Here is a 17,391-nt window from a genome sequence, read left to right as displayed (position 1 = left end):
AACTGTTTATAATTACTTGATTTTTATTTTTCACGCATCAAAATATTTTTTACAAGATTTATAAATTATTTTTAAAATAAACTGGTACCAGACGACTGAAACTTCAGTCGTCTAGACGACTTCCAACAATTCAGACGACTCAGACGATTTACTGGGGCTATATTCGTAAAAATGGCTTCTGTTTTTTTGTTTGGTCACAAGGGGCTGAGCTGTAATTTCACTAGGCTTTTAGGTTAGTTTTGCATTTGATTCAAGTTTGGGTATAGGTTTGGGATTAAAATCAAGTTGTGGGTTAGTTTTGGCAAAAACCCCTTGTTTAATTTTAACTGGCATCCATAAAAAGGTTTTGGTAAATATATTATTATAGACCTAATGCTAGAACTAGTGGCTGAAAATTTGGCAAACAAATGGCGAAAATCTTAGAAATACCTATCAACAGAATTAACCCGTACTTGAATGATCTGAAATAGTAATTTATAAAATTACTTGTGTTAAAGAATAATCATGATTAGACCTTGATGAATATATATTTGCATTACTTGTTGAACAGCAATTTATTCTTTTCACTTCTACTTGTTGTATATATCGACTCGACGCATCACACATCAACTCCCAAAAGAGATTAGTTGTTTAGATGCTTGTTGTCCCATTCTATTCATTTTTCTTAACTCGTCATATTAATGCAAATTTGCTAAATAAACCCATGGTGATTATATTTTTATTAGAAAAGTTTGACTATAATGATGTCTTATGTCTAATGTATGTTTTCTTTTAATGGGATGGTGTTACATTGGCCGTCGAAAGGAGAGAAATTAAACCAGGTCAAAACTAGTGAACTAAAAAAAATTAAGTCAAAATTAAGATCGAAATGATTGAAGCACGTACGAAGGGAAGAAAGGTCGAAAGAGAATGAAACTGGTATATTCCAAATAATATTCCTTTCCACTTACAAATTTTTGAAAATAAAAATGATATTAACCAATCAAAACTAAAAACTTGGACATTCCATGTTTTTTACAAAGGAGCTATCTACCGTTGGATAGATCAATGGACTATTGAAGTTCAAGTTATCTTCGCATTTGTTCATGATCTTGCTTTTCAGTTTAAAGGCTACCAAAAGTGGGATGTGCCAAGGGTGGACGCCAACTAGCTCACGAATCTAATGCGTTCGGTGTGGTTGGAGTAGTAGTGTAGACTGTGTAGTACAGTAGCAGCAAATGTATTTTGTCACCTTTTAATATTTGTTGTCAGCGGTTGATCTATAAAGAATGTGATTATAAAACAATGTGATATGTGTGGCATGCGGGTTATCTCATTTTTTTGTCGTGGAATGCTTGTTATATACTAGTAGTTATTCAGAATCTTCATTCAATATATGTATATATGTTATTCATTGTTTCGTAGATTCTGGTTTTTTGTTATAGTGGGAAAATTCCGGACCGTATATAACCAAATAGTTTGGTTAGTCACTGGAGTTTGTCGAAAATCAAATCGTTTTATCATTTAATACGTCTATTATAAGTACGTAACTGAAATCATGGTAGAGAAACTCAAATTACCATCTCTAAAAAAAATAATATATATATATATATATATATATATACTAGGATCGGCCCGCCCTACGGGCGGGATATATTTTACTTGTGATATAAGTTATTATTTTCGTATGATTTTATGGTTTTTGTTTTAGATTTGCATTTACAATAGATATGTATAATTCACTACAAAAAAATCATATTATATCACATAAATAATATCAGAAAAACAAATAATATATTATTATATTATTCTTTGTTAAGCAAGTGAAGATTAATTAAAAGATATGTTGTCTTTTCATATACGTGTAAAAATATGCAATGTACTCTAAATTTTAAACAATTTGAATTTTTACTATTTTTTATGTTGTTCATATTATAAATCAAAGGTTTGATAAATTAATAAAAAAAATTATTTTTTCATTAATGTAATTATTTTACATTTTTAGTGTTTGTTATATTTTTATTATAAAAGTAAGTAAAGTAAAAATCATTGTCACTACACTTGAAATTCAATACATAATAGGGAAATTACATGTTTAACACTTTCATGGTACCACTTTTCATTTTTACCACCACTAATGATACATTTTCAAAAATACATTCTTCACTAAGTGGCAAAAGACTCTAATGCCCTTATTATTTACATATATAATAAGTTATTATTTAAATAAAAAATACAAAAAAAAATAAATAAAAATAAAAAATATAAAATAAAAAAATATAAAATAAAAAAAATATAAAATTTTTTTTATTTTTTTCGAAATATACTTTTCAAATTCAAACTTTTTTATAAAAAAAAGTTTGAAACTATTTTTTTTTCAAATTTATTTTTGAAAAACGAAAATTATGTTTGAAACTATTTTTTATATATTTTATAAGTATTTATATATTTATTAGAATCATAAATTTCACATTTCAAAAACCCTACCCCACCACTCAACTCTAAACCCTAAGTCTAGATTTGTTAACCCTAAGGGTATTACTGTATTTTACCCTTCATTAAAAGTGAGTGTAAAAATGGTTAGTGTAAACATGAAAAGTGGTACTATGAATGTGGTATTTGTGGCAATTTCCCAATTATGAATTATTTTTCATTCTTATATATTTGTTTTGAATGTGTTGGTACTTTTTATACATTTTAAAACCTATTGTTTTAGATAATGTGAAAAATGAATCAATTTAAATTTTGTTTTCTAAAGTTAGTTAAATAACATAACAATCAAAATTGATTATTTTACTATACACACATTTTATTATAACTTTTATCAAAATGAAAAGGAAAAAAATACAAAATATTTTAAATTTCTTATATATGTTTAAAAATATTTAGTGGCATAGAACATAATTTCATTGTTATGTGAGTTTTTTTTTTTTTAAATTAACAATTGGAGTTCATGTCATGTACTCTTTAAGATACATAGTCCTTGATACGATAATTTGTGGAGGTCAATATTGGCCAACTTATCAAATGCATATTTAGAAATTTCTATAAACTATTTGCAACATGAAAGACAACTTTTGGCTTAACGGTCCTTATTTCAAGGCCTTGCATCCATGATTTTCCCTTGTTCAAACTATGCAAATATTAAAAAAAAAAAAATATGCAAATATTTATGTATTTTATTTCAATATTAAATATTAATATTGTTCCCCTGAAAATACATTATAGAGAGAGAGATAGACAATAATTAAAGAAACAAAATAAACCTAAATAGTCAAATATATTATCTAAAGCATTCGAGTATATAAACCTAAATAGTCGAACATACTATCTAAAGCATTTGAGTATCTCGGGAATAGAAAAGTCCTTATCTACACTTGCTGGACACTTTCTTGTTTATGGGCTTAGATGGGTCCGAAAGAGAATACAAAACTTGAGCATATATTAACATTTTTCACCTTAGGCCCACCAATCTTATTCCTCTTCTTATCTTTTTCTTTTGTTCTCCGTCGAAAACCTGCGGCGACAGCTATTTCACATCTTCCTTTTCTTAAATCAATGGTGAATGAGTGAGTTGGTGACCTATACCCCTGGTGTTCTGAAGACTCTAATGGCTCGTGCGCAGCTTCTAATCTTCAGTTTCTTTCATCTCCAGTTTCTTCATCGAGTACCATTTTCTCGAAGCTTCATTTGATTCTCGCTGAAATCTTACCATGGTTAGAACGAACTCGATACCATGTTAGATAATCGTTCATGTTTCTGTAGTTTCTGGTAAAGACCATTCTCGATCCTTCTAAAGCTTCCTTGTTTCTGTTATATGAAATCATTGATTTAAAATTCCACTAATATTTTTTAATAGTTAGTGTCCAACTCTGTATAGATCGACGGCGAGGTCATACGAAGGAGAAGATGATGAGGTGTCTCGGATGGCCCATAAAATCTAGGGCTTTCGCTTGATAATTTTCTGACCAGACTTTTTATGTGTTTGAGGCCAACTTAATAGCCCATTTAAAAACAGTGAAACGAAATATTTTGTAAACCCATGTTTAGGCAAGCTGACGTGTCACGCTCTGGTTCTTCTAGTTTATGACGTGGCTGCCTATGTGGCACAACAGGAGGGAGGCAAACATTTTTATATATATATAGATATTAAAGGGAAACAGTGATTCTAGGTTACATAAACAATCTAAACATCTAACAGCAAATCAAACAAGAGGCAAGAAGAAATCAGTCACATGTGAAAAGACTGGGAGGCATAGCCTCCGACTTCGTTAGACACAGACGGTTTCAAGAGACGGTGGTCGGGACTTCATAGAGTAACATCAATTCTAATTTATCCAAACTCATTCTAATTCTTCTGTTCATTCCAAGATGTTACTTTCTCATCTGGTGCATCCTTGTTTCACCATGCGCGGGACAGTAGTCAAAAGGTGTATATTTTTGTATTAATAATGAATATAATCTAATACGTATAATGTCTGTAAGATAATCGTGTATATATATTGAACGCATAATTTTACGCATGCATGTTTATTTATGTATTATGGGGACTTTGTCTCCGTTGCCATCATTTTATAAGTCAACATCGGCCAACCGTATGATGAAAATTTTCATATGCTACATAATATACCGCATTTAGTCGTATCTGAAAAGCACTGTTTGATTAAGTATATTCAAATCATCTCCTAAAATAAAATTCATCACCCATGATGCTATAAAACGTGTGCAGTTAATGTGATTCAACATCGCTTTTTGAAAAATGTCAATTACTTTAAGAAAATAATTTAACGTTTAAGGCGATACTCTGATAAAATAGTGATTATGTGTTATATTCAACTCTTTTTATTAAAATAACTAATTTAATCGATAACTTAAGAGTAAATGACTTGAGAGCTTTTATCAAAAAGAAACTTTCATTTCAACTACTCTTGCTTTTAGAATCATTGGAATTTGGAAATGGAGGTATTTGCAGAGTAATTTCCTACCCACTATCAATGAATTTTGAATTAATAGATGTAATTCAGTTAGTAGGTTACAATTTCAACAATTTTTGTAGTGTACGTAGTTTCGAGATAGGATCAAAACCATAGATTTGCTCCAGGACAGAAAGAAAGCACACATAAACGGAAGTCTCACATAAACTGTATATACATTGCCATTTGCCAACGCAGAGGTCAATTATGTATTTTTCTCACAATTTATTTTCTTCGAGAAGTACGCATTGTAACAGTTATTTGATATTATTCAAATGTTCAGTATTTTTTTTTTTTTTGAGAACTGGCATGAATGTTCATTATTTTGATATACGAAGAAAAAACAGTTACAAAAAAAAAAGATATTGATGATTTTATTCATATGATATTTTTGAGCATGATGGAGAATAAATGTACCTGTTTCCACCTGAAAAAATAAAAGCCACTAAACAATTAGGAAACGCAAGTTAGTCGTGTGTTAAATTGTAACCAAATTGTGAATTTTATATTGTCTGCGTATATCCACAAGAACACAACCATAAGTCTAATCGAAGGTGAACTAACAGCTGATTTAAACTAGATGGAGATCGGAGTTCTCTACATTAGGACGTACAAACTGGAAGTTTGTCAACAATTTTTTTTACTATAAATAGTAAGTATAACGAGAGTTCAAATTTTTGATGTGGAGGGCGTTAGCTAGTTACTGTTTATTTTAACAGAAAAGACGTAGAGTTTAGCGATTTGAAAATGCTTTTGATAAAAAAATATTTTATAAAAATAAATAAAATTTACAAAGCACTAAAAGTCTAAAACAAAAGAAATTAACAGTTTATCTTTTTTCCAAAATATGAGACGATACCAAAAGAAACGCAAAAAGATATAAGAATTTAACTTTTTCCAATAATTTCCAAAAGAAGAAATAAATAAATAGAAAAAAAGCAAGAAGAATCTAACTTAACAAGTAAACTAGATTTTGACCCGTGCAACCGCACGGGTGTTTATTTTCACTTTTCTATACATAAATTATTGTTTTAGAATATAAGTGATATATATTTTTAATGTTAATCATATACTTAAATATTTATATAACTATTTCAAATACAATAATTTCATAATTTACATGTTATAATTAATTAATTATTTAAATCTTATGTATTTGCCACTTCTTATTATATATTTATTTTATTGTATTTGCATTTAGTTATTAAGCAAATTAATATATTCATAAGAAAATATATTTAAAAAATATTTTGTATTTAATTTATGCTAAATTCTGATCCGTATTTCAAATTTGAATTTCTTTTTATCAATATTTTTATGCTTATTCATTTTAGATAATTTATTATTGTATATATAAAAGTGTAAGATATGTTAATTTTTATACATGTATTATATAGTTTGTTAATTTTAAGCCGTTCTATCATCATATTATATTTTAAATAAATAGTTTATATTTATGAAAATAAAATTTATAAATTTATCAATTGAATATAATTTTATCATATCTATTTTAATATAATAATTATATTTTAACATGATCATGAATATAAAAGTAGACAAAATATGATATAATTTATTTATTTTCATTTATAAACGATAACTTAAAATACATTAAGTTATTGTTTAAATATTACATAGATTTATTAGAATTTTTAAAATATAATATATAAATATATATTATATTTAAAATGAAAATATATTATGATTAAGTAGTTACAAAGATTTTATATTATTAACTTTAAAAAAATACATGTTAATTTTTATACATGTATTATATAGTTTGATAATGTTAACCCATCTTACCAACATATTAGATTTTATTTTTGAACATAAATATTTTATAATTACGAAAATAAAATATATAAATATATAAATTTAATACAATTTTATTATATTTAGCTTAATATAATAATTTTAATTTAATATGATTGATTATGATTATATAATAACTAAAATATTATAGATTTTTTTATTTTTCATTTTATATAACTGAATATATTAATGTATAATAATATTTTAAACTAATTTTGAAATTAGTAAAAATATTTAAATATAATTTCGAAAATGAAGATCTTGTAAAAATCTTTTTAACAGATTTGTTAGCATTTTAAAGTAAATATATTTATATTTAAAATGAAAAGATATCAAAAGATACTATGATTAAAATATTTTAAAAATTATATTTATTTTTAGTTTGAATTAAAATATAGTATGAATTTTCTATGAATAGGTCCATTAGGTCCATTTTTAAAAAAAATCACATATGAATCAAGGTTGTGACTTCTGTTTTAATATATAAGATGAGAATAATGGCACCTCTATTTCTTGCCGCGTGGCGAGAGAGGTCGCGTCCTCGTGCTCTCTTCTGGATACTCTTCTTGGCCTTCTTCTTTCTTCCACCTTGTCCCTTTGCATTATATATGCAGTTTATTCTAATTTCCAAGTCTCATTTTGTTCACTACTAATTTAGTTGACATGCTTTTAAAATTGTAACGTGTCGAGTGACTCGTGCCTTTGTTAGATACTTAGATGTAGTGGATTCCCCCTATTTTTTGTATTTAGCTTAAAGCCAACTATAATATGATCCAAACAGTTAGCAAAATAATTAGCACATGTTAGATATGTGACTAAAACCAAATAGTGTGAATCAGTATTAGTTACCGTAACTTTTTCACCAGGCCATCTATTTTGCAAACGAGCGCACTATAAAAGATGAAATAACCACACGACGAATATTGCACAATAATGAGATAGATAATACCCAGAGTTCATGTGATGTTACGTATATTGCCTAAGTTCATATCGATGGATAATGATCAATATAGTTTAAAATTAACTGAATCGAATCTCGAGTAATAGATTACTCTTAACCAAAAAAGAAGTAAGAACTTGCATGATAGAGCGACAGAGATTGGAAGGGTAGATACTGATGATAATTAAAGTGTGTATTAGCTTTAGCAAGATATAATAGAGAGAAAGAATCTTACAAATCCAGATGTAGCTATCCCAGTGGTTCATATTTTTGTATCTATGCCACTCGCTATTTATTTATGTTGTTATATGTACAGAGACATACAAATCATACCAGTCAAATTCTATTTAGAAGATACGTTTTCTTAGATTACAAATATCTATTATAATCTTATATATATATATATATATATCCATGTGGATGTCGGTCTGAATTCTAATAAATTTATATTTCTGTACCGATATTTCTTACATGATTAACTTAAAACTCCATTCGTTATTGAAATAACCCAGTGTACTTAGAAGACAAAACATGAACGGAAGTTACCAACCAAAGTTTAATTAAGGCCTAATTCATTATAAATTTTTTTAATCCTATTTATTTATACACGAAGAAATTTTGACCAGTGTTGAGTAGAAAGCAGTATTGGTAAAAAGAACACCCGGCCATTACTTTATTTATTGGCTCAACATTTTCGGACTGATATTTTTTTGTGAAACTCGATAAATTCTCAAAACATCAACTAGAAGTAAGAAAGACTACAATTTACTGAAAGGGTGATTTTAATAATATTTTTTATACAAACGGTCCAGGAAAGACATTAATAATTTTGTAACTTTGAAAATTAGAAAAAAAGTAAGAGATAATATAAAAATTTACATACAAGAAATCAACAATGGGGGACTATAAACTATCTATGATTTTTCAAGTTCTAATCATGTGTTCTACGATCTATTTGCACCACCTTTAACCTTTTTGTTTCAACTACAAGTCTTGTTCAATGACTGCTTAGTACATAAAAGTTAGAAAGGCTCAGGTAGTGATCAATTCAAAAATTGATACCAAAACATTTGACATTTTCATGTCAATAATAAGATCTCATATATATTAGCAGGGATCTGAATGTATGCATGTATATTTAAAGATATAAGAGCCATTAAGCTCTAGCTACTATTAATTTTATAAATGATAGAAGATAAGAATGAATTAGGATTACACCAAAAGAAGAATGAATTAGGTGCGTTTAACTTTTTTATAGTATTGGAACACATATACTTTTAATCGGTGCAAAAGTAATTTTGAATAAACTTGGAATCTCTGTAACCAGTGTCTCCTTTTCTTTTTTTGTTTTATAGCTCTATAATATTTAACGTTCGATATCATTAACTACAGAAGAAATTTTTTTTTTCTTCTTAAAAGTTAAATTGAAGCAAATTCAACTGTCCTCGTCACCCCCACACCCCCCCCCCCCCCCCCCCCCCCGCCAAGAAAAAAATCAACGTTCAGATTTGATCCACGCGAACTCTATTGTCCGATAACTGTATATACATTAACTACCATAACTGCTGCGCTTGAATTACTTTGACTTACACAAATACACATTGTTTGAATGATGAAAAATCAAGAAATATAAATGATTTGGAACCCCCCCCCCCCCGCCAAGAAAAAAATCAACGTCAGATTTGATCCACGCGAACTCTATTGTCCGATAACGTATATACATTAACTACCATAACTGCGCTTGAATTACTTTGACTTACACAAATACACAATTGTTTGAATGATGAAAAATCAAGAAATATAAATGATTTGGAAATATATAATATTCAAAATGCTACATACGGAATGTTTTTATATTTTCAATATGGGTCTTCCTACAATATATTTTTTTCCTTCCTACTATAAATACTAACATTATGTATGTTTTTACTAGTCTTATTAGTATATATATTACAATATGTATATCACACCTCAAAATCTCCCCCTCTGAATAATTTTGCAAATGATAAACTCTTTTTGAATCAAAATAGTGGAAGATTCTTTTTTTTCTGTCATCGATCACTCTTGATAAACTCCAGGTCAGACAAAAACAATCCTCTCTGAATCAAGTTTCATTATATACTTTATTTTAATCCCATTGGTTCCACCTTGTCTCAATCTTCATATTCTTTCTCGTTCATATGCAATGGCTCTACAGAAAATATGATCTGTTTTGAGATTTATTTAAGATTGTATTTCCTTCACGCGGTTATAATATTTCGTATTTTACTCACTAGAGTGGATAAATGACGCATTTAACCCTATAATCTCAAACATTAAACAAAAACCGCTTTACCCCACTTTCACAGCCAAGTGTCTATAAATACAGAGAACAATTATAACATCTTCCCTCACAAAAAATCTTTACAACAACGCAATCCCAAAACATTAATCACACCAAAAGTGTTTTCTTCGTCTCTATATTTCAAGAACCCTTCGTATAAAAAATTCAGTCAGAAAAAATCCTTCATATAAAATCTATCATTATTAACCAATGGGTCATGGCACGAACAGAATAGAAGACATGTCATCTCCCAACAACGAAACCGCTGCAAACGCGAGAGAAACTGTCGTGGAGATACACAGCGTATGTCTACCGCCGAAGAAAACAACGTTTCAGAAACTGAAAAAGCGTTTTGGTGATGTTTTCTTCCCTGATGATCCTTTAGAGAGGTTTAGGAACCAGACATGGAGAAACAAAGTGATTCTTGGTCTACAAAGCTTGTTTCCTATATTCACATGGGGTTCTCAGTACGATCTCAAGCTTTTTAGGTCTGATGTTATCTCTGACTCACGTTTGACAAAAGAAAAAAAAAAAAAAGAATAGAATTTTTCTATATGTGGTGATAAGATAATAAAAAGGCGTAATTAAAAATATTTTGTCATATAATCGTTGACTACTTGACTAGTGTGGGGATGACTGGTTGGAAAGAAAAAATAGTTTTTTGTTTGTTTGCATGTTTTATTCAATGTTTTAATAAGTTTAAGTAAACAGTCCTTTAATCTAGTTAATTTCATAATGGGTTCTCTTAGAATCTTCCAAAATATTATTTTAATTTTTTGGTTCTACAAAAAAAATTGTGTTAATTTTGAAATTTATATTGCAGGGAATCAGTTATGCCAAGCTAGCAAACTTACCACCCATTGTTGGTCTTTGTAAGTATCGATCATCTAATTACAGACTAATCAGTGTGATTAACTAAATCAAGTTTTAATTAATCATTCTTGTGGCTGCATGCAGATTCAAGCTTCGTGCCGCCACTTATATACTCGGTTCTTGGGAGTTCTAAGCATTTGGCAGTTGGTCCTGTCTCTATAGCATCACTTGTCATGGGCTCAATGCTAAGTGAAAGTGTTTCTCCAACACAAGACTCAATACTATATCTCAAACTGGCTTTCACATCAACTTTCTTTGCTGGCCTCTTCCAAGCCTCCCTTGGCCTTCTCAGGTACGAATCTTACCCCCAAACATTTCACACTCTTTTAACCGAAAACGCAAAACTAATCTTTGGGATATGTAATCGTCATGTGAAAGAATATGTAGTTTTAGCCTCTTGTTGGAGTTTAGTATTCTTAGTGTAGAATATATTCAGAGTTTTGCTTGAGCCACTTTTGTTGAATTATTACTGAAAACGAAAGGGGAATTTGTCATGATGCATATAGTTTATAACATTTTATATGTAAAAGGACCAAGATTCTATATATTTTTGATTTGATAGTGACAAGTGACATGTACTAATGTCCTTTTTACCAAAAAAAATGTACTAATGTCCTACTCCCCAAGATGCTTCCTTCTACTTATCAGTGGTTTCACACTGTTCATTTTTTCCTGGTCAGCAAATTTGATTAATATTTTATATTTCTTAATTTTTTTTTTCAGGCTGGGATTTGTGATTGACTTTTTGTCAAAGGCAACATTGGTTGGTTTTACTGCTGGTGCTGCAGTGATTGTGTCACTTCAACAGCTTAAGGGTCTTCTTGGAATCGTTCACTTCACTGGCAAAATGCAATTTGTTCCTGTCATGTCCTCTGTTATCAACACTAGATCCGAAGTAAGTCAACCATTGCTTTCCTCTTTATAAATATTATTAACTACTAAAAGTAAAAACATCATCTAGAATTCAAGATCCTTATCTAATAAAGCTACTTACTACAATTACAGTGGTCATGGGAAACTATTGTGATGGGTCTTGGCTTCTTGATCATTCTCTTAACCACAAGACACCTTGTAAGTACTTGAAATTTTTTTAGGCATTTCGCAATATCGAATATTTAGCAATTACAGTAGACTCTATAAATTAATATTCGATAAATTAATAAACATTATAAATTAATAAATTTCTCCGGTCCAAAATATGACACAAATCTTTAAAATAATAAGATAATAATATTTTTAAAAACTTATGAAATATATGGTTCCGTTGAAATCATAAATTAATAAATTTTGTATATATATATATATATTTGTTATAAGTACAAACAAATTTTTTTATTATTTTCTTTATTTTACAATATAATTATGTCTATATTTTCTTAACATTTCAATATATTTTGCTTTTTATTATTTGATTTATTTTACAATATAATTATCTCAATATTTTCTTAACATTTCAATATATTTTGCTTATAATTAGTAAAATTATTTTAAATTTTATAAAATATATTTTATATACACCAAATAATACAATTAAATTAACGTGAAAGTCGAATTTCAAAAATTTAATTAGTGTATACGGTAAAATCAATTATTTTTTACAGAGTTTTTACTGTATTGTTGTTTTTATGTGATTATATAGAGCATGAGGAAGCCAAAACTTTTCTGGATATCAGCTGCATCACCATTGGCATCAGTTGTTATCTCAACTCTTCTTGTATACCTCATCAGAGACAAGACTCATGCCATCTCTTTTGTAAGTACATTTTTTAACCAGACTTGTTGAGACTGGGAAGACTAAGACTCACAGAGATTCAATCTTTGATGCAGATTGGCCATCTGCCAAAGGGTTTGAATCCTCCTTCAGTAAACATGTTGTACTTTAGTGCTGCTCATCTTGCTCTTGCCATCAAGACTGGTATCATCACAGGGATTCTCTCCCTTACAGTAAGCTTTTCAAAAATCTTTGCCTCCTTTGTAAATTGCAGAGTTAAGTACTAGAGTGCTAAGCTTTTGGCCTTGATTGATTTTTTCAGGAAGGGATTGCTGTAGGGAGAACCTTTGCATCTCTAAAGAACTATCAAGTTAATGGGAACAAAGAAATGATGGCTATAGGTTTTATGAACATGGCTGGTTCTTGCACCTCTTGCTATGTTACAACAGGTTAAAAACCTAACTTGAAAACCAAGCTCATTCACCTTGTGGCTCAAGTAACAATGTTTTTTCACCACTCCTATTTTTTTTTGTTTTCTTCAGGGTCTTTCTCAAGATCTGCAGTAAACGTCAATGCTGGAGCCAAAACAGCAGTTTCAAACATTGTGATGGCATCAGCAGTTCTTGTGACCCTTTTGTTTCTGATGCCACTCTTCTACTACACTCCTAATCTGATCCTAGCCGCCATCATCTTAACCGCTGTGATAGGCCTCATTGATTACCAAGCGGCTTACAAGCTCTGGAAAGTTGACAAATTCGATTTCTTCACTTGCATGTGTTCCTTCTTTGGCGTTCTCTTCGTCTCTGTGCCTCTTGGCTTAGCAATAGCAGTGAGTACACACCTATTCTTCATAGTATTACTCAGGTTGTTTGTTACTAAGTTTGATACCTTCTTGTTGCAGGTGGGAGTTTCAGTTATCAAGATCTTGTTGCATGTTACAAGGCCAAACACTTTAGAGTTCGGAAACATCCCTGGGACTCAGATATATCAGAGTCTCAAAAGATACAGAGAAGCCTCAAGAGTCCCTGGTTTCTTAATTCTTGCTGTTGAATCTCCATTATACTTCGCCAACTGCACTTACTTACAAGAAAGGTTAGTCAAAATAACTAAATAACTTATTTCTTGTTATGGTTTTGTGTTTTGTTCTTATGGAAATGAGTTTATGGTTGTGTAGGATCTTGAGATGGACCAGGGAAGAGGAAAATCGGATCAAGGAAAACAATGATAGAAACTTAAAGTGCATTATTCTTGACATGACAGGTAAGTTCTGTTCACATCTGAGGTAATGATCATAAGTTTTTAACTTATGCCTTCTTTGGAATTGTTTCAGCTGTGTCTTCCATAGACACAAGTGGGATTGAAGCGGTGTTTGAACTTAGGAGGAGGCTTGAGAAGCAATCACTTCAGGTTAGACCATTAACTCTAAACAAAGATCATACATATGAGAGTAAAACACTCTTAACTTTATGCTTTCACTTGTTTAAAACAGCTTGTGCTGGTGAATCCTGTGGGGAGTGTTATGGAAAAGCTACACAAGTCCAAGATCATTGAGTCATTGGGGCTGAGTGGACTTTATCTAACAGTTGGTGAAGCTGTTTCTGATCTCTCATCAACATGGAAAGCTCATGGCCAGCCATGATTTAAACTTCTAAAGGAGAATCTGTGAACTTGTCCTTAATGGTTGTTTCTGAAGACAAGGCCTGCCTCTTTAGAAACAATTTTTGGTGCTAGCTGTTAACTCCTTGAATAGGTTTCGGTTTTAATTATACAATAAAATGTAATTTTCATCTTTAAAACATTTTATGAAACCACAATTTAGACATCTGACACAAAGCATTTGATCTTCTCACTCTATATTCCGTAACACCATTGATGAAATGATCTCAATGATGAAACTCTGGAGCCACTTGCCTCTTGTCAAAATTTACACAAAAGATATAATACAAGCTCTGGTCATTATAACCTTGTCTCTTCAAGAACTGGTACTGCTCTTTCTCCTCCTAACAGCTTTCTTCACAGTAACCTTATCATCACTCTTCTCTTCATCATCCGTACTATTCACAGCTTTTACAGAACTCTGTTGGCTCCTCATACGCAGTATCTCTCCCTTTGCAGAGCCCAAGTCCTCCTCTAGTTTCTTCACTTTCTTTTCTAGCGCTTCCCTCTCTTTTCCTAGACTTATCACAAGGTTATGTGCGTCTTCCACGTTTTCCTTAGCTTCTTTTGATGCATTCTTCGCCTCTTCTAGTGATCTTTGAAGCACTTCTTTCTCGTCTTCCAAACTCGAGACATGGCTATTCACCTTCTCAAGCTCCTTCGACAGCGTCGATGTGTTTCTGTTCATCTCATCTAAGGACTTGACTGCTTCTTCGAGTTCTGTTTCAAGGGACTTCCTCGCCTCCTTCTCCATCAACATCTGCTTCTCCATTGCTTTCACCTCTTTGTCTAATGCCAAAACCGTCCTCTTCTCCTCTTCCAGTTCCTTCTTAGTGGTTTCGGCTTTCTTGTAAACATCCACTAGTTCCTTCTGGAGGCTCTGGTTCTTGACAGAAGATTCTTCCACTTCACGTGTCAGTTCTTCAAGCTCTTCTCCAGCTTTCTTCAGATGATCTTTCTCCACTGCAAGTTTGCTAGCCAAACTCTCATTGTTTCTTCTTTCCTCGGCAAGATTCTCTTCATATCTTTCCTTAGCTTTCTCAAACTCTGCGTGAATAACAGAAACCTCTGATTCAAACTTTGAACACAAAGCTCTCGACTCATCCAGCAGCGTTTCCAGGTCAGAGACACGTTCTCTCGACGCATGGAGTGTTTTCTTTGTTCCTTCAAGCTCATGTCTCAAATTTTTCACACTAGTGAGTTCTATATCCAGCATTCTCTTCGAGTCTTCGTACTTCTCAGTAAGGTCAGCAACTTCGTCTTTACTCTCATTTAGATCCTTAAGCGCATGATCCAGCTTTTCCTTTAGGTCCTGAATCTCCTTCTCTTTCCTGCTAATGACCTCTGCATCGGAAGCTGTTCGCGTTTCAGAAGTCAATTTCAAAGCATTGTACTCTTTTGAGACTTCATCAAGCTTTTGGATGTAACTCTCTTTCTCAGCCTCTAAAGTTCTTATTCTAGTGCTCAGCTCCTCAATGGCAGAGTTCTTTGAGTCCAACTCAGTTTGACTTCTTGTGACTTCTTCTTTAAGCTGTTTGATCTCTAATCTTGCTCCAGCAAGATCTCGGCTAGTTTGAGTGTAAGCAGAGCTGAGTTTCTCCAGTTCTGCTTCCTTTGCAGCCAGTAATGTGCTAATGCGTTGAGTTTCTTCTTCCTTATCTTTCAACTCCAAACTAAGTGAGTTGATCCGATCTTGTAGCTCCTTAACCAAATCAAGCTTTTCACTGAGCGTTGTTTCAAGTGCCTTTTTGTCTTCACCAGCCTTTGATAGATTACTTTGCAGACCTTCGATTTGAACTCTAAGCTCCTCACATAGTTTCTTTTCGCTGCTTATCTCCCGGCCTAATCCTGTCACCACCTCCTTTGCAGAATTCAACTGGCTGATCAATGACAACTGGTCCTCTTGTGCCTTTTTACGCTCCTTGTTCCACTCTTCCTGTTCACACTGCAGTCTTGCTTCAAAGTCTTTCTCCTTGGTAATCAATGCTCTTTCTCTGTCTTTCAACTGGTTCTTTAGCTGTATTTAACGGTCATTGGTAGCTTAAGTAAGAAAAAAATCAAATCTTAAAGAAACAAACAAAAGGAGAAGCTCAAAACTAAATGTTTAAAACCATTTGAAACTTCTCCATGGGACTAAACAATAGCTTATCTCTGATAGAACTGTTATGAGTAATCAAAGGCCGACAAGAACACTTCACAAAAATTGTTAAAGAGTAATTAGCAGAGGAGCTTACAGAATCAATTGCTTCTTCAGCAGCTTGTGTGTCTTGCCGAGCCAGGGCATAGAGTGCACCAAGAACACCAGCGCTGAAGATTCCAAGACCGTTTAAGAGAGACAGAAACGGATTTGGGGATGTTCCTTCTTCACTTACTGCAACCTAATAAATCGAAACAGAACGATCAAAGTTTGGTTTGTGGGTGGCAAAGGAGGTCTCTTGATTCAATGAAGAAGGTCTAAGAGAGTTAATTAAAAAAAAAAAAAAACCTCAGTTTGTTGATTAAGCTTCGATGATGTCTTTATCTCATTGCCTCCTCCTAAAAAGAATGATCACAAGAATGAATAACAACAAGCAAAAGAGTAAAACCCTAGAACTTGAGGAATATTCTCCAATGCAGTAGCAGCATAGGAGAACTGATAACTCACTTTCATCAGCCATAGCTGGTGATCGGAACAGTAAAAACGGAAGAACGGAGACACCCATAAGGACAAAATCTCTTCTTTTGACGGAAACATCGCCGTCGTTTGCATCTTGACGGCGGAGAGAAGCGGATAGTGGTCGGCGACGCTTGGAGATAGCGACATTGTTGGACTTAAGGAGCAGGAACTGCGACGTAGAAGAAGAAGAAGAAGGGAGAGGAGGATGAGGAGGAGGAGACGGAGCGAAGCAAGTGGCTCCGACGAGGAAACCCATCTTCTCCGGCAAGTATCTTTGAGAGATTGCAAATGTGTGGTGGCTAATCAATCGCAATTTCTAAAAATCACTGTCTACTCTAACACGTGAGGCTCACGTGCAGTTTTCGAGTAGTTAAATAACTTCGGTTGCTTTGTGAATACTGAATATATTTACTAACCAATGAGAAGTCGCCAGCTAGGACTTTACCGCCTTTGTTATCCTCTAATTTT

The 17,391-nt window shown here is 31.9% G+C and overlaps 2 protein-coding genes and 1 long non-coding RNA gene across 3 annotated transcripts; 2 read left to right on the top strand and 1 right to left on the bottom strand.

Annotated features, from left to right (window-relative positions):
• The first annotated feature begins 3,272 nt into the window (after positions 1–3,272).
• LOC108871953 lies at positions 3,273–5,876 on the top strand. The gene is made up of 2 exons (XR_001958649.2): positions 3,273–3,750; positions 3,860–5,876. It is a non-coding gene; the product is annotated as an uncharacterized LOC108871953 (long non-coding RNA).
• Positions 5,877–9,811: 3,935 nt separating this feature from the next.
• LOC103869860 (probable sulfate transporter 3.4) lies at positions 9,812–14,444 on the top strand. Its single transcript, XM_033292246.1, has 13 exons — positions 9,812–10,534; positions 10,821–10,899; positions 10,985–11,192; positions 11,624–11,795; positions 11,906–11,971; positions 12,540–12,653; positions 12,728–12,844; positions 12,934–13,060; positions 13,154–13,440; positions 13,513–13,703; positions 13,786–13,871; positions 13,942–14,018; positions 14,101–14,444. The coding sequence occupies exons 1-13, from the start codon at positions 10,238–10,240 to the stop codon at positions 14,248–14,250; spliced, it is 1,971 nt and encodes a 656-aa protein (XP_033148137.1). The 5' UTR covers positions 9,812–10,237; the 3' UTR covers positions 14,251–14,444.
• LOC103869861 (MAR-binding filament-like protein 1) lies at positions 14,350–17,272 on the bottom strand. The gene is made up of 4 exons (XM_009147932.3): positions 16,912–17,272; positions 16,753–16,802; positions 16,502–16,645; positions 14,350–16,284 (listed from the first exon to the last, which is right to left on the bottom strand). The coding sequence occupies exons 1-4, from the start codon at positions 17,177–17,179 to the stop codon at positions 14,584–14,586; spliced, it is 2,163 nt and encodes a 720-aa protein (XP_009146180.1). The 5' UTR covers positions 17,180–17,272; the 3' UTR covers positions 14,350–14,583.
• Between the last annotated feature and the right edge of the window lie 119 nt (positions 17,273–17,391).

Source organism: Brassica rapa, chromosome A05, assembly GCF_000309985.2.
Source record: "Brassica rapa cultivar Chiifu-401-42 chromosome A05, CAAS_Brap_v3.01, whole genome shotgun sequence".
NCBI classification, from domain to species: domain Eukaryota; kingdom Viridiplantae; phylum Streptophyta; class Magnoliopsida; order Brassicales; family Brassicaceae; genus Brassica; species Brassica rapa.
The sequence above is the reverse complement of the archived record's forward strand: the minus strand, read 5'-3'. Positions and strand labels throughout refer to the sequence as shown.